This window comes from Haliotis cracherodii, unplaced genomic scaffold (assembly GCF_022045235.1).
Source record: "Haliotis cracherodii isolate W230 unplaced genomic scaffold, xgHalCrac1.p SCAF_1, whole genome shotgun sequence".
Lineage (NCBI taxonomy): Eukaryota > Metazoa > Mollusca > Gastropoda > Lepetellida > Haliotidae > Haliotis > Haliotis cracherodii.
The window spans coordinates 7,080,079-7,105,018 of record NW_027266264.1 but is presented as its reverse complement, the minus strand read 5'-3'; the positions used below and the strand labels follow the sequence as shown (position 1 = coordinate 7,105,018).

The 24,940-nt window shown below is 36.3% G+C and overlaps 1 protein-coding gene across 8 annotated transcripts in view; it reads right to left on the bottom strand.

Annotated features, from left to right (window-relative positions):
* LOC139471859 (zwei Ig domain protein zig-8-like) overlaps positions 1 to 24,940 on the bottom strand; it is a 226,820-nt gene that overhangs the window by 28,540 nt on the left and 173,340 nt on the right. For 7 of the 8 annotated variants that reach the window (XM_071254372.1, XM_071254364.1, XM_071254407.1 and 4 more), the window contains one exon: positions 13,976 to 14,050. The exons of the other annotated variant lie outside the window; for it this stretch is intronic. In XM_071254372.1, coding sequence (XP_071110473.1) covers positions 13,976 to 14,050 — 75 coding nt within the window. The remainder of the gene's footprint in view (positions 1 to 13,975; positions 14,051 to 24,940) is intronic. 8 annotated transcript variants of the gene reach the window in all.

Genomic DNA, 24,940 nt, shown 5'->3' with positions numbered 1-24,940 from the left:
TTACAGTACATTACATATCTTTGAGAGACATGTCAGAGCAGTGTCCATAAAAAGGTTTTTCAGAATAATCATAGCTGCCAGGTGGGCCAATCAGATTCAAACTTCTTGAACAAATACGGATGTCATTATTGGTGGTGGGAACAGGCACATTGAGTTTCCGTTTCATTGGTAAAGTGGTATCTGTGGAGATGCATTTTGAAATGATGTAAAACCATGGTCCAATGAGCAAAAGTCCGAATAATAAAGGTCAAAACTGTAAATATTGCAACAACAAGAAACACAAAACACCCCCAGACCCCCAGGTGTTTTGGGCATACATATGTACAGTACACTTTAACCATAACTAAGCAATGGCCACAAAATGCTTTTTCAATATGGCTGGATTCAAACCAAGTTAGCAAATTCAGGAGTCATCATTGGTGGGAGCAAGCATTTGAAGTTTCCACTTTATGGTCATGTGCTTTCTGAAGGCAATATTTACGGAGTTTAGAGCACATTTTAAGAGAATAAAAAGCATGGTCAAAATTGAAACTATTGAATACTTGTACATTCGTCTCCATTTACATTCATCCCCATTACACAGGTACCTAATTTTATTACATATTGCAAAAATGAGTACTTTTTTTTTTCAATATGACAGCCATATTGAAAATCATCATCCAAACGTCTTGATAAAACATGGGTGTCATCATTGATCGAGATAAGCATGTGATGTTTAACCTGCATTGATCAAGTCGTTTCTGAGAAAAAGATGTTTACAGACGATGATGGACAAGCAGGCCATGACATAACAGCACAAAGCACCATTTGCCTGATGCATATTCAAAGCTTCACCAAGAGATATGGAATGGTTCATGGTCTACTTTTATATGAATATACGTCAAAGTTGTTGCCTTGGACATGTTTTTCTCTCTCCAAATTTCTCAAAAGTATAATGCAACATATGCTCCTGAAATAAAACATGATGGACTTACAGAGCCCCTTTAATACCACTTAATTTTCCTATATTCCATGAATTATACTTATGTGATATTATGCTGTTGGACATCCTCCTTAAGGACTCAGTGCCATATCTTCAGCTGTTGCAGAGAAAATGCTTAAAGTTATCTGATGGATGGCATATTACCAGGCTATACCATAAACACTTTTACCTCCTATCCTATTAGGCTAAGTGGGTTGTGTTTATATGACACAAAATACCAGCCCTATGACACACATCAGAAATGGACTTTACTCATTGTCCCCATGTGGGTAATTGACTCCAGATTGATGAGCCAAAGCTACAACTACTGGGTAACCCCACTGACCCCTTATGGTGGACTAAGATCTAAAGAGCAAATAACCATTGTTAAATAGCTTCTCATATTGCATTGCTAGTTACAGCAAAAAAAACAACCTATCTTACAAGATTTCCAGTCCTGGGAGACTTGGAAGAAATACAAGTTGAACCCACAATAAAATCTTATAAGTAGGGCCAGCCGCAATCATAGAATGATAAACAAGTGAATCAAATGACATTCATGGGTGTCAACATAGTATATAAACACAAGAGGCACTATCCTTGTCCTCAAATATGTCACACCTTTGTATAACACAAACAGAAATTAACAAACAAGAGGTACATTCTTCAATGCTTGATAAGCTTAAAATGACTCCCAATTCAAGAATCCTGTGTTTTCATAAACAGAACTACTCCTTTGCTTCAAAAATGCCTAATCTGAAACAGAGTTTATTAGGATCGTATAACATAGGCCAAAGGTCAACAACCCTTTCAAGAAGCTCAAATATTATCAGAACAAGAACTGGTACAATGAGGATAGCTGGATTTCTGCAACGTTTTGTTCAGGAACATACTTTCACTTTACTGGGTGACCCTCTTGACACTTGTTAGAGTGGTCATTAAGCTCAGAATGGCCAGTGCATGTTGGGTGTGTAAACTATCACAGGGTCCTCGGCAAAGTTCTTAAGGTCACCTATTATATTCATGTTGTTTCTGAAATCAAAGCATGTATCACTTTCAATACCACCAGAACTTAGGAATCTCTCCAAGTGTAGATTTCAAATAATGCTTTTCATTTACATATACAGGTGGCAAAATGAAAATATCCTTGGTGAAAAACTCTTTAAAAGTATCAGTTGTGCAAATGTACACAGCAATCTTAATGTACCAAATCAACATACCTGAACTAATAGCCTTATCAAATATGTTTCAAATTGTAATGGATACCATGACAATGACAAATACCAAATGACAATATCAGTGAAGTAAATCCCTCAAAGTAATAAAAGCCACAATAATACGATCAGATTACTCTACATGTTTATTTTGATCATCTCAATTGCTATATATATTGTCTTTCTAAACTGTAATTTATCAGATATGAAAGATTTTAAATCACTACTAATCAATTTCAACTCTAACATACGAAGGTCAACAATAATACTTCACAAAATTAGGAATGTAATAACACAACCTATTAATTTCCAATAACTAAGTACACCTAGATATGATCATGCTTGGTGTAAGAAAACTTAGTCATTACTGATATTTGATGCATTTAATAAGACTGCTTATGAAGTGTCAGTTGGCATTGACATTTGATCGAGTTGTTGGGTCTCCAGTAGCAGAGAATGTCAAGTATTGAGAGTCACAATTATCTCTCTGTCAAACTGTCAGCTCATGAGGCCTTTCACTGCCCTATCATAATGTCTGAAATCAAAATCTAGATTATAAGGCCATATCTAACAAGTTTATACTCATGTGCTTTGCTTCACCAGCAAGCAGTGTGACAAATTACATACATCTGTGTTTGTGAGATTATCATAAAAGAATAGAAGACCAATTATCTTTTTGTCAAGTTCAAGCTTATGACATCTAGCTGTGGCTAACAATGGCCACTTTGATGGATGCTGTGCAATGTTGTTTGAGAAATTATTTTAGAGTATATTTAGTGTTAGATTTAATTATTGTCACTTCAATCGAGTTGTCATTGAAACTCTGAATGGTGATTTTGATGTGTGAAGTGTTCTGTCACTATTTTGTGCCCATGGAGATTCACCTAGGAGCTTTCCCCAAAAAATTCTCTGTATAAAGAGAAAGTCTTTGATACATATTACAAAATAAAACAAAAAACTGATGTTGATACATAATCCATAATGATACACTGGCACCTTCCAACAGATTTCTTCCCGTTGAGAGGTTAAAAGTTTGCAAGCAGTGCATGGCTGAGGACCTCCTAAATACAAAAGTATGGTTTTGAACCTTTGCTTGGATAAGTTCAAGAGCTCTCGATTTTAAAACAATGTTTGGTAAAGGGAATCTATGACCAAAAACAAAAAAATTCTATTTCATCCTGGAAACTATACATTTGCACACAGCTATCATGGCACTACAACAATTGTAAGTCCTTGTTGGATCACAAATGTTAAGTTTAGTTTGAAGAAAATTATATACAAAATAATCATATCAAGGATAACCTAACATCAGAATACCGCATAATCATTCTGTGATGAACAATCCAGTGACTGGTATACATGACCTTAACTTGAAAAAACTTATAAACTTGAAATAAAAGATGACACTAGCAACAATGTAATCATACATCATGTTATCTTTAGTGTTATCCAAATACCACACAAAATACTATAATCTCAGCCAATTGTACTCCGATATCTCTACATCTCAAACAAAACAAGTAGAACTTGCTCCTTGAATATAGTGGAATGCACTACAAAAGTACCAAAGATGATAAGTAAACAAGCCATCACGTATACAATTATACCACAATAGCCTGTTTATATTGCCAAGTACCAAGGTAAGAAACCTTATTGGTAGGTGTGTCACTGTTGGTTGGGACTGTTGAAACATTCAAGTTCACCACAATTAAAGTTATGTCAACAAAGCATCTCCCATAAGGACTTACCATCTTTCATCCAACTACAGCTGTGCATTTATATTGTGAACAAGTGGAATACATTGTCACTTACTGTTTAACCAGAGCCTTAGACAAATCTATTCAATTTGCAGTATGTGTACACCATCTAGCAGTACATACAAACACTTTGGCCAAGTTCTCCACAGCTGACACCTTTATTCTTGAGGTTATATTGTAAGTCTGAGATAAAACTTAAACATAAACAAAGTTCTTATCAGCCACATTTAATGGGTTCATTTCCAAAGATTTACCATTATCATGATTCAAATAAGGCATATTTACAATCTTAAAGAAGCTGGTAATGCTTTTGAATCTCTTGTTAATCTCCTGACTGACAAGGAAACAATTCAGATATATTGGGAATATGGGGTAATAAAAGGAATACAAACTGACGTGTTTTCACTTGGTGAACCTATTTAGACCGAACCAGTGCACCTTTATGGAGGACTTTTAATAAAACCTTTGTGGTCTTCTGCTCACATGCTCTGATTTCAATGGCAGTGTAGATATTGGCAGGGGCATTTTCATCAGTCAATGGTCATAAGGTCCATTCTGGTTATAAATGGCTGCATTATCCTGTGTAAATGCCAGCTGTATAACTACTTCCCCCTCACACATGTGAGTGAACAGTGGGTATTAACGTGCAATACAGTATGGGGTAATATGGCTATGCCAAATTACTACAAATGTTGGTAAACAAGACAGTATTATTCACCAGTTTTAGCTGCTACGTACAGCCACCTGTGTACATGTAGGATAAATACATACCGTATTTTTGTATGTATTTCAATATGTGAAATTGTTTGTTTGTCTGATGTTGCTTGTATTACTGAATAGATGATACAGTTGGACCTTTGGCATATAAAATAAATCACTATATGTTCAATAATGTAGCATTATACCTGAATATCAGCACAAAATTAGTGAATGAGTAAATATTATTGTGTCCAGTGTCCAATTTGTTGCTTCTAAAAACGAGCAAACGGTTCCTCAGGGCCTAATCCAAAGATTAACAAAAACTCATGTCAATCAAACCAAAGAAGTTCTTTTCACAGAATGTGCAATGATTCTAGTAACAACATAACCTTTTGATAGATAAAATAGAGTCTCAATTGTTTACCAATCTAAAACAACTTCCTTGTAATAAGTCTCTAAAAAGAACAATGTTGTTTCCAAAACTGTTCATTAGCAAGGGAAATTTCATGCTGAAAATGACCACTATTCAGAAGGATATTCTCAGAAAACAAAACACGGAGAGTCTTAAGTTAGGATGCAGGCAATCTGTATTCAGTGTCCATGACCTTGCTGGTAATTAAGCATGAAGATGGGAAGCAATGAAGATGGTGATCTGAATTCAGAAGATACCTTGATTGCCTCCATAACTGACTCTTAAACTGATGTATGACCTTCTCTGCTATCCTAAAGATGATGGACAGATAGCTGCACCATTGAACAACCCATAAAACACAACTCTATTTGTTTGCTAGATGCATAACGTGATATAAATCACCACTCTCTGAAAAACATCCCCTAGAACCAATTTGGCTCAAATGGATTTAAGGAATGGTGGCACATATTTTTGTCTCTATTTCAAAGCATGAAATAGCCATGATAAATTGAAATTGGTTTTGTTTCAATTTGTGCTTGTCTGCAGTAATAAATACTCTGTATTGGAACAATTGTAGCATTTTTAAAGCTGTTAGTTCTTGCTGTTTAAGATGGAACCTATGATGAAAAAATAAATAATCTGCAGAGTATTTTCAGACAGGTCCTTAAAGATATGTGACAATTATTCTGACGTGTTTTCTGGTTAAGTGCTTCTGTCTTTGGTTTGAGAAATTATTGTTTATATTCATCACAATCAACAAAACTAACCAATAAATACTAATTAACACTGAAATATCCTGCACTAAGTGTCAGATCAGCTAAAGGTTGAAAATTTAACACTTTAACTGTGCCATTTCTACATTATCTCCTTGTTATTAGAAACAAAAATATTCTCATTATATATTTATTCCTTATCTCTGGCATTTCACACAGTATGTGCTTAATAGTTATCTAGCTTACTTAAACTATTTGTCACTGGCTGGTACTGACTCATGTGCCTTTGCTCTGAATTTCTTTCATTTTGGAGACGGGCCATTCATTTGTAATATAGTCTTCAAACTTCAAACGTGTAAATAATTGAATCAGCACTGTATACCACAGCTTTAAGATAAATAACAATTTAAGATTGAAAATTAATACTATATTATATACATTTCTTTCTGTGTTCTTAAATTCAGATGTTTTTTGTTGGTTATCCATACAGTTTGAAAATGTTTGATAACAGGTCGACAGTCATGTACCAGGGTACCATACTAAAAATATTAGAAACTATCATTGTTCTGATGAGTTACAAATGTGTTAACAACACATAATGCATAATGTGATAATCATCCATATTCCAAAATGAAATGATAGTCTCCCTAATCTAATTGGTCAAAAGTGTTTTTGAAGTAATCAGTAACAATATCTTCCTGTGGCATTTTAGTAGCTGCAGCATCTATGAAGACTGAGTTGATGGATTTCATATTTATAGTCTTTCAAAGTGACATCTAGGTACAGATCCTAGTACACAAATGCTCGAAAAAGGTATAAGAACTGAAATGTTGCATCAAAAGAACATAGAAGTTAACTCTGTCTTTAAATCAATAATACATTAAATAAATCCTTTAATGTATGCCAATCTATGTATCATGGATATTTCTACTCACTGTATTTAGCCAACAGAATGGTAGGCTCTATCCACTAGATCACAGAAACATACTGAATGGTAAGGTGATTTTGTGTGTATGTGAGTGTGAGTGAGTGTGTGTGTGTGTGCGTGTGTGCGTGCATGCGTGAGTGCGTGGACTAATGCGGAGTTTATAGTGCTAGCACACTGTGACACCATGCCACAGTTTAACATGGATACCCCACTCAGACACAGTATACTGCTACCAAGCCAACCTATCCTTGTTTTAGCCCCTTAATACCCAGTGCCAGGCATAGTGTCATCAAGTAACATTCCTACCTGTCTTTTGAAACCTCCGGACAGATGCTCTATCCACGAGACCACAGAAACCTATAGAATGATTTAGGTTGTAACCTGTACAAAATGTGATGTGTTGATTACAAAATATATTCATTTATGTATTATCATCAAAAATTGATCAGACAGTCATAAAATTTTGACAAGATTCCATCTCTTGAGAGTGTCAACAATATCCTGTCTGTCTATGCCTAGTGTCACAAATTAACAGACAATAATACACTTCATCCCTCCAATGTCATCACTTCCTAGTATAAAAGAAATCACAATTTGAAGAAACCGCATCAATGCCAGTGACATTACCCACTGATGCACTGGTACTCTATCAGATATGTAGCTCTAACAAATCATTTATGCCAACTCATATGGGAAATTAATCTCTATCCCATACCAAACAACAATAGCTAACAATCAGACAATTGATACAGCTAGGGCTGAAAAATGCACACAAAATGTAGCCAAGTGAGAGGAAGTTCATTATTCGACTATGTCGTGCAAAGAAAAACAATAATGAAGCAATTTCCGACGTATCATTTGATCGTCCGACTTTTAGTTTGGTAGAAGCAATTAAGTCACCAGACATTACCCGTGTATGGCCTGATTACACCATGTAACAGCTCGCAGTCACTGGGAGCACCCCTCTAATCGGATCTCATGCTTCGTCTATAATTTGTACTGACACACCCATCCATACTATCTAGGTGATGAATTATTGACAATATGTCACATTATGCAACAATGACTGCAGCCATTTCTTCTGTGTGCTGGACGCAATTCCCAAGTGTATATGATAATCATGCATAAACTGACCACAAATCACCCATATCAACTGCAGACTCTGACAAAGCACTATGGCAAATAATGTTAGTCAGACAGGATTGTTTTCAGTCTGTATTGTCAGATAATTGAGACTTGTTATTCCCTGGCATTGACATTATATATTTCATAACAGCAAATATAATCAGTCTTCCCAACATATTACAGACATAACAGGTTATTGTGACCAACTTAATAAAAGTGACTCCAAACACTTTGGATAAAATAATTCTACAAATATCAGTAGGACAGTGCATACAAGTTGCGCATACTTCACTTACCCTGTAGTCATAAATGACCACAGCTTACCCAAATGAAGCACAAGTCATTATTTAGGCCACAGATTTATTATTTTTCAATTCACAAGCCTGTCACCGTATATTAAACATGAAAATATTTATCTGTATTGTATCCCGCTAGTAATATTAACTAAGTGGCAAAAGAAAGTGTAGGTTGGCAATTTGTAATTTTCCTAAAAACAGCAATAACTAGTGGAAAGTGGGTATTGGGAATATGACTGCACAGGAACAGGTACCAAAAAACACCTCACCCGAACGCGCCACCTTTGACGGCGCTCGTCCAGCGACACAAAAATGGTGAAACAGGTTTCCCGCCTATGGCATAAACTGCATGTGCATATTAGCTGTAAAAATGCAATTGTCTGCAGGGTATAACCACACGTGATGAAAGCACACAAAAGAAATGCCATGACTGTCACAGGAGCAGAGAGAGAGAGAGCCATCAGTATTCCCAAAATGGGGGCAACACAGGTCCAAATTGCCAGAAGGTTTGGTTGTACACCATTGACAGTAGCCAGGCTGATTCAACGGTACAGGCAGACAGGGAGGACACAAGACAGGCCTAGAACCGGACGACCCCGAGTGACAACACCACTGGAAGACAGTCTGATACGGCTCATTCACCTGCGAAACAGATTTGTAACAGCGACAGCAGCAACAGCGTTGGGACATCCCACTTCGTGCTGCTGGAATCCGATTGTATCGTCCTTTCCGAGGTATGGTACCGACTGCTCAACATCGACGCCTGAGACTGCGATGGGCGAGGCAGGTTCGACGCTTGCAAGTGAGAAATTGGCGTCGAGTGCTGTTTACTGATGAAAGTCAGTTTTACTTGTTTCAAAATGACGGCAGAGAACTTGTTTATTGACGCAGAGGGGAACGTTTGGCCCCAGGGTTTATTCGAGAGGTCCATCCATTTGGTGGGGGAGGTGTCATGGTGTGGGGCAGTAATTTATGGAGATCAGAAGACTAACCTGAAAGCTGTGCAGTACAGAGACCAAGTGTTGCAGCCAGTTGCGTTTCCGTACTTACAAAACCAACAGCATGGGACATTGTTTCAACACGACAATGACAGGCCCCATACTGCAAGACTGATGCAAGACCATCTTGACAGACAGATTGAGAGCACGCCATCAGCCTCCCGTCAACAGACAAGAATTGCAGCAGGCCCTGAGAGAGGAGTGGCAATGGATTCCAGGCCACGTCATCAGAAGACTGACGTCATCGATGAGGCGGCGTATCACAGCATGCACTGAGGCAGCTAGAGCTCATACACGCCTATTGAAGGCAACTGTGTCGACAATGAACTTGTAGTGTGTCTTACAATATTTTGGTGCCATTTCAGACAACTTTTGAAAATGAAATTTCTTACCCCACCATTGTTTACCTTCAGCTTACATTACCTGTGATTTCATTCAAACTGAGGTTGATCAATCATTTGTTACCCCTCCCTAGATTGTATTATAATTCACAACAAAACCTCTTCTTATTATTTTTTTTATCGATCATGGAACTCAACCTATACTTTCTTTTGCCGCCCAGTTTAGATCTTCTCATACAAAATAGAATAGTTTTTTTAATATAAATTCCATGTATACATCACTATCAGTGATTCAAAAGGCCACCTACAGTTTTACCTCTACAGCAGAATGACTTTCATATAAATATATACATAATTGACATTTATTTTTATTTTGACCCGCCTTGTGTGGAAAAGCTGGAATAAATCTGTGAAAAATAACATTAAAAAAATGTGGTTTTAAGGTCTGGTGGATACAAATTAGGTGATATGAAAGGTGATATGTTCAAGATTATTGCACTAATATAGGCATGATTACATGCGCGTGCGTGCGTGCGCGCGCTTGTACTAGTCAGGACCGTGGCTGATTTATAGAGCTAGCACACGGAGATTCCATGCCGCAGGTTAGCATGTTTTAGTTCCTTAATACTGAGTGCCATCCAGTAACAACAAGTATCATCCTTTAACGTCTTTTGGTATGACGCATCTGGGGCTCAAAACCCAGACCCCGAGGCGGCCCCGTATAAAGGTTAACATTATTTATTACAAGACCTCCAAAAAGAAGACACAATGTGTCTAAATATATGTTAAACTATGGGAGCTTGGACAATCAGACTGTCATACGTCTGTGTTAAACTATGAGAGTTTTGACAATAAGTACTGGGACTCGAGCGAGTTATAGTTATCCTTCTTCCAAAGGAGAGATACGTCTTGTTACACGGTTTGGCAGTTGTATGGTTCGAGGGTGTAAGTTGGAACATAATTCTGTCTTGTTAATGCCACAGAAGCACTAAATCTAAACACAATTCCAACTTGTTGTCTTGGAAACTCAAACAATAAAAATGAAATATTTCTGAATAGCAAAAAGGCTCCAGTTCAGCACTTGCTCGATCTAAAGTTTCACAAAAAAAATTGTGTACAGTTAAGAGTAATACTACTGTACTGAACGAACCCTACCAACTTATTGCCATGGAAACATCAGAAATATGGTTGACAGATGAAGCCCATTTCTATATCCCCTCCAAAAGGACATTTGAACAGATAATAAATATTAATCCTGTCCACGATCATTACAGTAAAGGTACCACGTGATCTGTGTGTGTCTGGTATTAATGTGCCTATCAGCTCTGTGCAATGCAAGTGTTCATTACTTCATGTAACTTTCATTGGACGATTATATTTTCTGTGCATCATGTGGTTGTGAAAGGTTTATTTTATGTTCAGCAGTTATATTCCCGTTAATTATGACAATGTTGTCTCAGCATAACATATTTTATGTTGTACATTTGTAATGCCATCCGATGTCTACGATAATGTGTAACTAAACAGGTCTGGTAGTTTAACATGCTGAATAAATCAACCCTGGAATTGTGAAAAAGCAAAACAATTAGGTAATGTGTGGATGTAAGATAAGGTTACAAAAAGGATGTGTTTCAGGCATGAACAACTTTGGCAAAACACATCTTTTATTTATGTCCAAAAATAAACATTCTTGCCAACACACTTTCTTGCGTGAAAGGTTGAGTGCATGTTATTTAGTGGTTCATTCAGCAGTATTCCAGCTTTCCTATTGTGGCCTGTGACTGATCAGAGCATGAGCTACTAACCATGCCATCTGCGTATGAAGACACCCAATCAACAAAGTCTGAACACCTGATCCCCATTCTGCTCTTTTGACAAGCATGAGGTACAGTCAAGTCTTCTTAAGCCGACAATCGGCTTTATCAGACACAAATGATTGGAACCGATTACATCACTGCCATTTAGACCTGTTAGTCTTGCATTCAGACTCCAACACACCTTATTTGCAACGAATTGCTGAAATCACACAATCAGTCTCATTAATCTGACATAGAGATCAGAGTACTCCATCATCTGCCTGTGTTTTGATGCGAGATGAACTGGCAAGTAACTGCATATTACACGTCTGCAGAGATAAACTTGCTTAACAATAAACAATTACTGCTTTAAATAAACAAGACAGGATTAATCACATGCCTAGATTACCCAAATCTCATTAAAATCGAATAAACGTTCTTGCTACCGCTGAGGACATCCTATTACAGGTCACGTCAGAACGACCATTCGCGAACTTTGACCGACCAATGAAATTACTAATAGGAAGTCAACGTTAGCCACTTAGAAAGCAGCTTTCTTTAGCTTTGCGCTACCTGTTTCAAACTTGCAAACTTCCATTCCAGACTATAACATATTTTAAATAAGTCATACAGTCCTTAACAGTTGTTTTGTTGAGCTTTAGAGGTTGCATGATTAGAAAACATATTCCACCAACAATGTAACATAACAATTTGTATATATTTATTTTTATTTTTTTTACGAGTTTGCATCGATAACTATCGTGTAGTTGTCTGATTTTCGATCACGAACGTTGATTCTACTTAATTTCGTTTATCCTACGTACTCCTTAACCCGAATATTATATGCAACCAACCATGTCGGATTAACGGGACTTGACTGTACGTTGGACATTTTTCCTCACAGGGTCCCACAGGGGTACACTTTTTGCACACACATGCACACTTAAGAATCAAAAGTAATTTATAGTCAACCCAGTAAAACATGGCATCAGGCTTTCAGAGAAAGAGACAGGTTTTCATTGATGAGAGAATCACAATTAGCAAATATTTATTCATCCATAAAAAAACACTGCTTAAATTCCACTTTAAACGAGGTGATGCAGATATATATATATATATATAAATAAATAAAACACATGATTCAATGTGAGAAATATGTTTAGGTATGGAACCATATCATAACTGTATTCTTTATCATGTGCAAAGTATCTATCAGTAATTTGATTTAAAATTTTCCTATTCTTTACCCAGTCATCATGAACTGGCAGTTTAGAACACTCTTCAGAAGAAATGTTCATTTCCTTATAGTTTGTTGTTTAACACCACACAAAGCAATATTCCGGAGCTCTGTAAACAATCAAGTCTGGACCAGACAATCCAGTGAATTGATCAGGAGCATCGATCCACTCAGTTGGGATATGATGACATGCATCAATCTAGTCAGCAAGCCTGACCCACCCTATCCTGTTGGTCACCTCTTACGACAAGCATAGTCGTCTGTTACAGCAAGCATGGGTGTCTGAAGACCTAGACCAGATTTTCATGGGTCTCATTAACTTATAAACAGTGACTCAGCCGGTTATCAAACCACCGACCTTTGGCCCTCTTTGCAGAAGCTCTATCCACTACACTGCGGAGGTGGTTCATTACCTTATAAACAGAACTAGTAACAAAATATTTGGAGTTCAGTAAGGAAGGATACAGGAATGAAATGAACCACCTCCATGGTGTAGTGGATAGAGCATCTCCCCAGAGGACGAAAGGTCGGTGGTTTGATAACCGGCTGAGTCACACCAAAAGATGTTAAAAGATGGAACTTCTTGTTTCCCTGCCTGGCACTCTGCATTAAGGAGATAACACAAGGTCTGGTCTGTTCAGAGTCAGTACACTAACCAAAAATGCAATAATCTTGAACGCAATATGAAACCCTGTTTCACCTTACCTCACCTGAAGGACTTAAAGATATGCTGTTCCAGACACCAAAAACATGAAAGATGTAATTGGTGACAATATTCATACATTGCATAATTTCAGAATATGTCAAGATAATATTAGTAATATTAGACAGTTTAGTTTTAATGACACAACTAACTGAAAAAACAAATACACAAACTTTAGAAGGAGTTGAAGTGAATTGACATGTTAATCACACACAAAGTGAAAACAGTTTGCCAACCACTTGTAAACAAAACCTTTGGAATATAAAGGGTAATCATGAGACAGTACTGATAGGAAATCTTTCATTCAGTATTCACAGCACAATTTTTATGAAATACTGTATTCATTTCCACAACTTATGGATTCTAAAATCTTATTGAAGGACATGTCTAAAACTACATAACTAAATTACATTTCACAAAGGATATGGATGAATATATACATACTGCCCTGACAGCTGTTGTACATGAATTATTTTCAGACCACTGCATTGCAGTGCATTACTCACAACTAATTCCTCATTAGTATGAACTATGCTAATAATTACAGTCTACATCTGCCATTTAACTCACCCGTGTCACAATAACGTTAACTGTCGTGAACATTATTTGGTCTTTAAGTACATGCCAGTGAACCATTGACCATAAAATCTCTTAATGTTAATTCCCAATGTGTAACAATAGGATTAGCAATAATTGGCATTTGGTGGCCATACACATGTCTGATAGTGTAATGATCTTGAGGATGATATAGGGTTGCTTATTGCAGGGTATAAGGGGTCAAGTAGAAGTCACTACCTGGAAAATCTCCCTCAGGTGAAACCTCATAAGGGGAATTATCCCAAAGAGTTCCATGGTTTCCATTGCTGGTCGCTACAAGAAAAATCAGCAATATTAAGTTGCAGGTTAAGATTCAGTTGATTATTTATCAGTTAATCAATCAAAACTGGATACATTTCAGAATCTGCAAGAAAAAGGTTGAGCTACTGAGCGAGTACATGAAAACTATTTTATTCACCATAAAACACTACCAAAAAATAGCAACAAAGTCATTTCTCTAACCATAGGAGTCTACTGTATGATTAGACTATAATCATATGATGATACCAGGTATTCGGGAAAAGATAAAATAGTTCTCACCAATTCAGACAACAAAGATATTAAGTAAGGATAAGAATTTATGGATGAACAACTTCTTTATTACAATAAAGAGCGATGTTTCGGTGTAGGTTCTAAGACCGTTATCAAGCATGTGATTTAGAAAAATTTAGAACCTACACCGAAACGTCGCTGTTAATTGTAATAAAGAAGTTGTTCATCCATAAACTCTTATCCTTACTTAGTACTCCAACTTCTAAATGCCTATCAAAGAAACAAAGATACTGTTACTCAGTAAAGAGTCAGTGTTCTTGTTTTAGCAAGTTTTTATTTCAAGGGTGTTAATATTGGAAGCAAATATGATGTATGTCTAGATCAAATGTGCATGACTGCATCAGTTTGACAGTACACAATTATACAAATCAAGTATACTAATTTTCGGATTTTATTGTCATGTTGTTATCAAAATTGTCTTAAATAGCATTTGACTGCATTTCAATAATTCAGCCATATATAGTGGTTAAATGATAACAGACACCCATTAAGAAATTCAGAAACAATGAAATTCTTAAATTCCACACAATGTAAATGGTTATCAGAATGACATTTCACATTTCAATAAATCATGTCATCTCAGGTTTATAACATATATCGTCCTTCAGAAACCAATCTTCCTGAGGCAAAGATGACTGCAAAAGTCCAGTTTCCACAATTGTCGAACAATGCTGGGATTTTGTGGCTCGATCGTAGCGCCCCCAGTGGCTATTACATCTTACCCGGGGAAGTGCATCAAATCACCTGAGCACCTTGACTAAAAACATGAAAAGATTTTGAAAAGATTTCTCAACGCCCAGTTAATGCTTTACACATGCTTTGCAAATCCTGCAGTCAACCAAAATCTGCACATACATTGAAATCCATGTTGTTTACAAACCGAATGTCCAGGTTTTGATTGGACTATGCATAATGCATAGACTCACTAGTCCAGCCAAAAGGAAACTACAGAATTCCAGGCTAGTTTGGCAAGGGGGCAACTAGACTTTTACAGTTGGTTGACAAGTTTGCCCCGGGAAGATGACAGAAACCTATTCTATATATCTAAGATACCCATCCGATTTACAATTACAATGCATTACCCAAAAGGAAGTGAAGATGTCAAAATGTGTCACCATAGGTTGTTGTTGTTTGTTGTTTAACGCCGCACTCAGCAATATTCCAGCTATATGACGGCGGTCTGGAAATAATTGAGTCTTGACCAGACACTCCAGTGATTGACATCATGAACATCAATCCACGCAATTGGGATCGATGACATGCATCAACCATGTCAGCAAGTCTGACCAGTCACCATAAGAGAATGTGGAATGACGTAACACTGGGGCACAAGTATTGGAATAGAGGAACTGATTTACAGGTCAGTTGAATTTAGGATGAATTAGAGTTAGCATTACTATGTGCAGGATTTCTCTTCATAATATCATCAGGTATGCGCTATATACATGCAACAGCTGGCAATTAATAGCCAAACCAACAACATTGACATAAAATCTTTGGCAACATGTGGCATTAATTATTTTAAAAATCTAGAATAACATTGCAGGATATTTTCAAACAGTTTAAACTGAAGACATATGGCCTTATCTACCTTCTTTTGCTTGGTTAACAACATCAACCAACAACTGGTATACACACCTCAAAGGGTATAATCAATTTAAGTAATATCATGTGTGTCTTGATTTTAGAATGGAAAACACCCTTGAACATACTCTGATCAATTATTTATGTGACAGTGAATTTGTCTGACTCAACATCATGATGTAGAAACCAATTTGCTTGTATTGTTGCGCTTCGATCATTTTTTCTTTGCAGGTCTTAAGTTCCTACAGTGACATTGGACAAAAAGTTATCTTGGAAGGTCAACATCAATATATCTTTAAAAAAACAGCAAACCTTTCATTGCATAAAGCATATTTTCAAAGTATTGATTGTCAGAATCAGATCTGAAACACATGCAGTGATGAAGTCACAATCAGCATTTGTATATTCTTTAAAGGACTCTCTCTCTCTCATATATATATATGGCAGAGGTGTGAAATCATATTTAAAAACAAAACAAAAAAAGATTTAACAATACAAAACATCTCACAAGCATCTTGATGAAGTAAATATTACATACTGATTACTATAGAGTACTGATGGTGAGTGAACTTAGTTGCATATGCTTTAAAACTAGTCCTTGCAACATTCACTTCATTTTTTCAAGAAACACAGACACTGATTACGGAACACACTGTGAGAAATGTCATGGTGCTTCTCAGGAATCCAGATCTGTATGCTGCAGCTGCAATATTACAAATCACTTCCCAGAAACCACATGGCCCAGTGAGATGAACTTTATGAGGACTTGTAAAATTGATCGTGATTTAAATTGTTTCTCAGAAACCACAGAGTCCTAAAATACTCTATAAAGGAATCTTAATGTGAGTTTCAGATGTGTCGCAAGCATCATGATATTGCAAGAACATATCTTCCCCAAAACTGCTTGATAAATTGGATCAGAGTTTGCCCTTAATGTTAGGTTATAACAAGTATTTGTCACAAAGTGACGAAATGTCCCCCGCCTGTATATACACCATAGTACCAAATATGAAGACAATCCAGCAATTAGTTCTTGAGATATCGTGGCAACACCGTTTTCCAACTCCAAAAGCAGATTTGCCTGCTGTGACCTTGAAAATGGGGTCAAGGTCACCAAAACCGACTGGTGTCTGCTGTGTCTGTATATACACCATAGTTCCAAATATGAAGACAATCCAGCAATTAGTTCTTGAGATATCGCGGCAACACCGTTTTCAAACTCCAAAAGCAGATTTGCCTGCTGTGACCTTGAAAATGGGGTCAAGGTCACCAAAACCGACTGGTGTCTGCTGTGTCTGTATATACACCATAGTTCCAAATATGAAAACAATCCAGTGTTTAGTTCTTGAGATATCGCGGCAACACCGTTTTCAAACTCCAAAAGCAGATTTGCCTGCTGTGACCTTGAAAATGGGGTCAAGGTCACCAAAACCAACTGGTGTCTGCGGAGTCTGTATGTACACCATAGTTCCAAATATGAAGACAATCCTGCGATTATTTCTTGAGATATTGCGGCAACAAACAGGTGGGACGTACGGACGGTCGTGAATACTATATCCCCCGCTTCGCGCTTTCACGTGGCGGGGGACAATAAAAACACTGTTTGTATTCAAACTGTAACACTAGGTAAATTTTGCGCATTATTTCCAACTGTCAAGTCTGTTCTTCTACTTCTACATCTATCAGTATGTCAGAGTCAATGTGGTATATGACACATTATTACTTATTGATTGAGTATACTGTTATCTGATTGGTTGAATCCAAAATAAGGCTTACATGAAGAAATAGATGACTAACTAAAACTTAACATAATTTTGGCCTATATGTTTATAACTTCAATGTTTTTATGTGTTCACCAATTTGAAACATTTGACTCTAGGGGCTAATTTTTCAAAAAATTAATGAAAAGAAACATAATAAGAATCACATGGGTCAACATGATAGCATGTTATCGTGAACCTAATTATGGAGAGGGGTAGTGGTTATAGTGTTCGCTCATCATGCTGAAGGCATGAGTTCGATTCCAAAATAGACAATGTGTGAAGCCCATTTCTGATGTCCCTGCCATGGTATATAAGTGCGTAGGGTTTAAAATAATTTTATATTTGATAAAAAGCAAATGAAAACAAATTGTCTGTGTTGTATATTTATTTATTAATGAATCCACTGACACAATTTAGACGGAAATAGATCTAGGAGTTGAGGAGTTATGTTGTCTTACTAAACAAAGATTCAGAGAATCACATCACTAAAGGGAAGATCAATTCAAAAGTGTAAAAAGAGCAAATTGAAGTTGCTTGAACATCTAGATTACTTTAATCAGTAAAGTAGAAGGCTGTCTGATCATTCAGCATTACCATGATTAACAACAAATTTCATATGAATAATCATTGATATTCAGTCGTTTGCCAGAATGCTGAGAATATTTTTTGTTAATTTTAATTTTCCTGAAATCTGAAAGTGAAATGAGGTGAGTAATTCCAAAAAGGAAATCCTGAATCATCATGAGAGGTAATTGCAAATGCCTGGTGAACTAGTAACATTTTTTCATTGAAATGAGAGCAGTGTGAAGTGATCTATGAAAGCCTTTTCTTAAACCAGATATTCTGACTATGTCGTATGTAGACATATATTATTAATTGCCCAGTTCCTTTTGTCAGACGATTGATAATTCTACTGAGAAATGCTTTGAAATAAATAATGGTTAGGGTTCATCTTTCCAGTGCGCAGAATAGTATTGATGTCAATCTTTACACTGATCTTTACAGAAATGATAAATCATATAACTTTCAAGCGTTTCTCTTATGAGAGTCTGTATTGTGGCTAAGTTGATGTTAACTTATTATGACATTTTTAGTTATCATTTTCTAACATGTTAATCAATTGTCTTGCACAAAGGTTTTCTGTGGGACTAAAGTGAGTAAAATCAGGTTTTTTTGGACACTGTGTACAATGCAATCATAAGTAACCATGTGACAGACAATCACCAATCTGGATTTCTGAGAAGCACCATGACATTTCTCACAGTGTGTTCCATAGTGAGTGTCAGAGTTTCTTGAGAAATGTGTGAGTGAGTGGGTTGGGCTTAACCTCACTTTGAACAGTATTCCAGTATTTCATGGCATGTCAGCTAAATGTGGAGGGAAAGCCGCAAGTGATGCAGGTCTTAGATGTATACCACTTTGGGCAAACCCACAGGCTTTGATATGCTGCTGACAGCACTAAAAACATAACTGGCGTGATCTGGTATCTGAACCAACGATCATTTGTTTCTGGTACATGCACCCAAGGGATGCAAATCTGCTCAGTAAATTGCGGCACCTAAGACAGGGCTACCTGTACCTCCTTGAGAAAATGAAGCGAATATTGCAAGGTATAGTTCTAAAGCTTATGCAACCCTCACTCACCATCAACACACTCAACAAACAAGAGATCATGAAATAATAAGCATTTAATAATGTCATCAAGATGGACAAACAACAACTGGTTGTGCATAATTGGGTTTTGTAAAGTCAGTTGACAGAATCACTTTGAATATTTTTCTAGATTCTAGTCTATATTTGGATTTCAAATTTAGGGCTGAGGAAGAGGACTGAAATACATTTGTAGGAAGTAGGGTGGGGGTTATGGGAAGCCTGCATGTCTCTGAAATGAGGGATTAAATGTCTTTCATATTAATTGAGTGTAATGCAATCTTTACATTTTAAATAAATTATTTGTAACAAAATACTTATACATACAACATGTTAATGACAATAAGTATAATGGTAAGTGAACTTAACTCACATAACACATCTGGCAACATATTTAAATAATAATCTAAAATGCTGATGTTTTCAGATGATGATGCTTTAACACTTTCCATAATTTGAAAATGATATTTTCAATATAAAAACCAATTGAGCCTCCAACCACATCATCAGGGTACAAACTCAATGGCACACTAATGAAGTCAGGGCTGTTGGTCTTCCCGATGATCATTCATTGAGGAGAGTGCTATCCATACAACTTGGCAACATCTTCCTCTGTTTCTGTCAACTTTTACGACAATTTAAGCATATGTTATGGGAGCAAAGAGTACTTGAGCAAATCAATGTTCATTAAACTGACTGAATAAAGGTCTGTTACGCTTCTGTGACAAATATAGGGATTGATTACACTAGGTTTAATGATTTGTACGTCCTGCCTGCAAAATGAATATACACTAACATTTTGCTGGAGGCTTTTGACATTGAAACACATGTTGAAACTTCTATTGACTGCATTATCATTGTTATACACAATATATTACGGACTCACACTCCTGATCAATTGCAATGACATCGAATGTTTTACAGTCTAAATATACACACCTGCTACACTCCAATTCACAGCAGAATATCCAGAAGAGTTGCCATAATTGTAGGAAATTAACCAAAGAGTTAAAGAATATCGGCCACAGGAGTTTTATAGCATTTACTTTATGGCAATATGGAACATATTAAACCTGTAATTAACTATATAAAATAGGTAAGGACATGCAATTCCCGTAAGAGGCGACTAATGTAATCAGGTAGTCAGGATTGCTGACTGGTTGATGCATGTCACCGTATCCCAATTGCGTGGATTGAAGCTCATGATGTCAGTAACTGGATTGTCTGGTTCAGACTTGATTATCTACAGACCAGTCATATAGCTGAAATATTGCTGAGTGCAGAGTGAAACAACAACCAAACAAACAGTGCATTATAAACATCTTCTCTTCAGAAACATTTGGACCAATGAAACTTCCCATGCTTGTTCCCACCAATGACATCCTTTAACTGTCCAAAAGGTTTGATTGGAATTATGGTAGCCATATTGAAAAGCTATTTATGATCATTTCTCAGTTATTTCTGTTCAAACTATAGTGACATTTGGTACATTGTAGCTAGTAGTGGGGCTCTTTGTGATATATTAAACTGTTCAGACTACATTTCCAGGTGAGCTACAGTTCCAAGACACTTTTATCAAATGATTAAGCCACCAGCTCTTTTCTCAATAAGAACTACTATATCACGATAGTTTAGGCAATGAAAGACCACTCTTCCATGAAAATCCTTACAATCATGAAACTAATAACAAAATCAGATATTTGGCTGCCTAGAATCTGAAATAATCCTTTCACATACTGTCACAGCATGTTTTATATATTGTGCTTTATCATGTGGCACCTCTTAACTTTATGTCCTCAAATAACTATATATTACAGATATTGTCAGATCTCTTCCTCAGTATGTAGGATTCAACCATATCCTGCTGATGGAAATACCATGCTCAATCGGGTTGATTGGCAAGTTCAATTTTGCTTGTTGTCCATGGTCGGACAAGGAAAATATTTATGAGAACTTGTAGAAACAAAAATCAACATTATGATCAATGATAAGTTCAGTGTTTTCTGTTCCATTTCAGTTTGGAGGGGGGGTCACTATAGCTTTCAAAATTCCGGAAGTTTATTTTCTGTTGATTGATACATGTTGTTTATTTGTTTGTTGTTTAACACTGAACTCAGCAATATTCCAGCCAAATGACAGCGGTCTGTAAATAATCGTGTTTGGATCAGACAGTCCACTGATTGACATCATGAACATCGATCTATGCAATTTGGACATGATGACATGCATCAACCAAGTCAGCGAGCCTGACCACCCAATTCCATTAGTTGCCTCTTACAACAAGCACCCAGATCTTCAGGTGTCTTCATACATGCAAGGCCAAAGACTATTTGCCTAAAATTGAAACTTTTGTTTCATAAAACATAAGTACATTTTCCGTTTTGATTCAGAGGACTTCACAAGAGATGATACATGTAAGAGGGAGGACTGGTCAAAATGTTTTAGGCCTACAATTGTGAAAGTGTTTTTAATCTTATTTTTAACATAATGTCCTTGCATTTCAAAACACTTCTCATATGGATAGTGAAGCTTTTCAATTCTAGCCAGAAAGAAGTTTTCTGAAGGCACCCTGAAAAACCCATTCACAGCAGCTTTGAAGTCATCAATGTTGACATAGCGCTTTCCATGAAGGTGTTCTTTCAGTTTATGAAACAGGTAGAATCACTAGGTACCAGGTCAAGTGAGTATGCAGGTAAGAAAGCTCTTCAAACACATAAGGTCGCACAGCAGCCTTTGTCAGTTCTTTTTACCTTAATTTAGAAGTTTGAAAAACTTTGGCACCTAAAGAGCACATATCTTATTTATCTGTAAATGTTCATGAAAAACAGTTTCAGTGGAACAATGCTTTAGACCGGTGTCTTCCTTAAGTTCTGCAATGGTAATATGTCTATCTGATGCTATAAGTTTTTCTGTCTCCTTGATTGAATCTTCTTTCATAGAAGCTGAGGGACATCCACAACTAGGGTCATCATCAAGGCTTTTCTCCCAGCCTTAAACATAGCAGTGGAATAGCCAGGGCACTTATCCCCATACACTTATGACATGCGGTCATGAATCTCTTGAGTGTATACTTTTCGTTCTTTAACATTTTTGTGTCCATTTGGACCCCTATCATGTCAACCGGCTGTCCCTCATATATAAATGGCCTTTACAGAGACCACTTGCAATGAACTCAAACAATGTACTACATTGACTAGTTCACTTTGTTATGGCCGATAGTTGAAAATTAGTCAGGCTTTGAACTTTTTGACCAGCCCTAGTACATATCCTGTCAAAACGGTAGCATTCCTGTGTCCAGGAAATCCTGCAGTTTTAAAGAAAGCAACCTTCTTGTTTCTACACCTGGCAGGGAACCTGTAAACATTTCTTGACATCCACCGACACATGTTCAGTTTTATACATTGAATATATTTATTTGAAATTAGAAACAGATTAACATTGCCCTTAAATAAAACATACTTGAAGTCTTAATCTTAAATCCAACATCCTTATATCATCTAGATGACAACTGTCTGATACTGAAATACTCGCACATGTTAACACACCCTCAATGTTACACTGTAGCTTGTGTCTGTGTGTTAAACACTGGTTCTAATCCATTATCAAGGGATTATCCAGACACTCGTTTAGTTCCAGTCCTTTCATGTTGTGTTTGTGCAAAGAGTTTAAGAACTCATATATCACTGGTTATGTCACTGAAACAAACACGCCACTTAACAGTATCTGTTTCAACACAGCTAAATATGTTGTTAGGACACAGTGTCTTTACTTTTACCTTCATGTTCGAATAAATCTTTTGCCCCTTTTCACAACAGCGGTATTTCACAAACTGTATACATAATTTCAAGTTATGGTAGTAGGTATGACGTTCCACCTTTCAGCTTTTCTTGATTGACTGCATTGTATATTGAAATAAAGTGAAGAGAATTGTCCACAAACACACATTAGATCCAGAATTTCAGCCACTGATTAACAAAGACTACACTGCACTTGAAAATTTAAAGGCTTGAAAGCATTCAGTCATAAAAATATATCAATGCTAATATCCAGATCTTTCATAAGCTATAGGCCCTAAAACTATTAAAAACAAAAAACAGGGTCCAAGGGCTTGAAGATTAAATGTCTCAAAAATTTACCTTTGAAGAAAAATGAGCAAGTGAGTGAATGAGTTGTGACATAGTCAGACTTACATATATTTAAGTGTGTGCTCATCCTGTAAAAAGATTTGTCAGATTGGGAACACCACTCTATGTGTCTTTAACAGCCACCATATGGTTACAATTGTGTTGAAAGGATCATAAAACTTTGTTACCTCAACAAAGGTTCTTTGGTTATAGCCAAGGTACCATTCTCTACACTACTTGGCATATATGTAAGTTGGACACATGGGGAAGTCAAGAGAGTAACCAGTGTCATGCATTGTCGAATAGATCGGTCTTGCCTCCAGTGGCATACTTTTCCAAGCAGAGGTACATTTGTATGCTCACCATACAGAAAGGTACCTGGGGTACATAACCATTGTACCCTTATTACAAAAGCCCCATTAGCCAAAATCCACAATGAGGAAATATAATATAATCATTGAATTTAATCTAATTTGCCCTGCACATACTTTGATGTATTTCAATTTTTTTTATAAAATCATACAAAAATAAAGAAAAAATTAAGTAACTTGATCAAAACCATCGTTATTAGTCTTTGGCCAAACCGCTCATAAGGAAATATATATACAAGTGTAAGGTACAATAAATATTGTCCTACACTTAACACAGGAATGTTTTTTAAGCCTACACAAATTTGTAGTTATTTAATCATTTTGACAAAAATCTGTAAGTCACATAAATTAAGAAAGAAAAGTGTGGCCAAATATGCTACCAATTATTTTAAAATCCAATGAAGTGTTAAACTAAACTTTTGTGGGTTCTTCAGTGATAAAGTGACTGAAAAAAGGACAATGCAGGCATTTTAATATTTACTAATATTTCCTTGAAATAAATTTAAAAAATAATCCAATGTATCATCAACATGCAGTTCCGAAATATCAAGAACTGTTTAGGACTATTTTTCCAGACATTTTAACACTGTAACATATTGTAAAGATATCTAATTACAAATGGAAACAATTTAGTTTGGAATTAGATTTGGGGGTCATTTCAAATGACCAATTCAAAATAGAAATTTATGTTTCAAGAAACCACAGCTGTATTCAATATTTACCACTGATTTATGGGATATGACTAATTTCAAAATGCAATATGTTTACATGTATTTACATATAGGCATTGATGTCTTCAATCCAAACTAATTTCAGCTTTCCTTTTTACATCTGAGCTTTTCTGAAATTTGTACAGAATTACAAACAAGATTAACACTTTTTTTAACTGAAAGTGTACGTCTATGTCAAACCATACTTAGATTAGATTTTCTGTTAAATCAGAGCTCCAGATAAGCTTTTGGTGTAGTGGGTATTTTACCCGTGCATTTTAAAATCATTGGGTATCAGTAATTCTATCTGGGTATTCAAATTTCTGTTACCCACTAGTTTTTACACATGTGGGTAATTAAGTTAAATATTTAAAAACACTGTTCATCTACTCCCTGCAAAGCGGTGTCA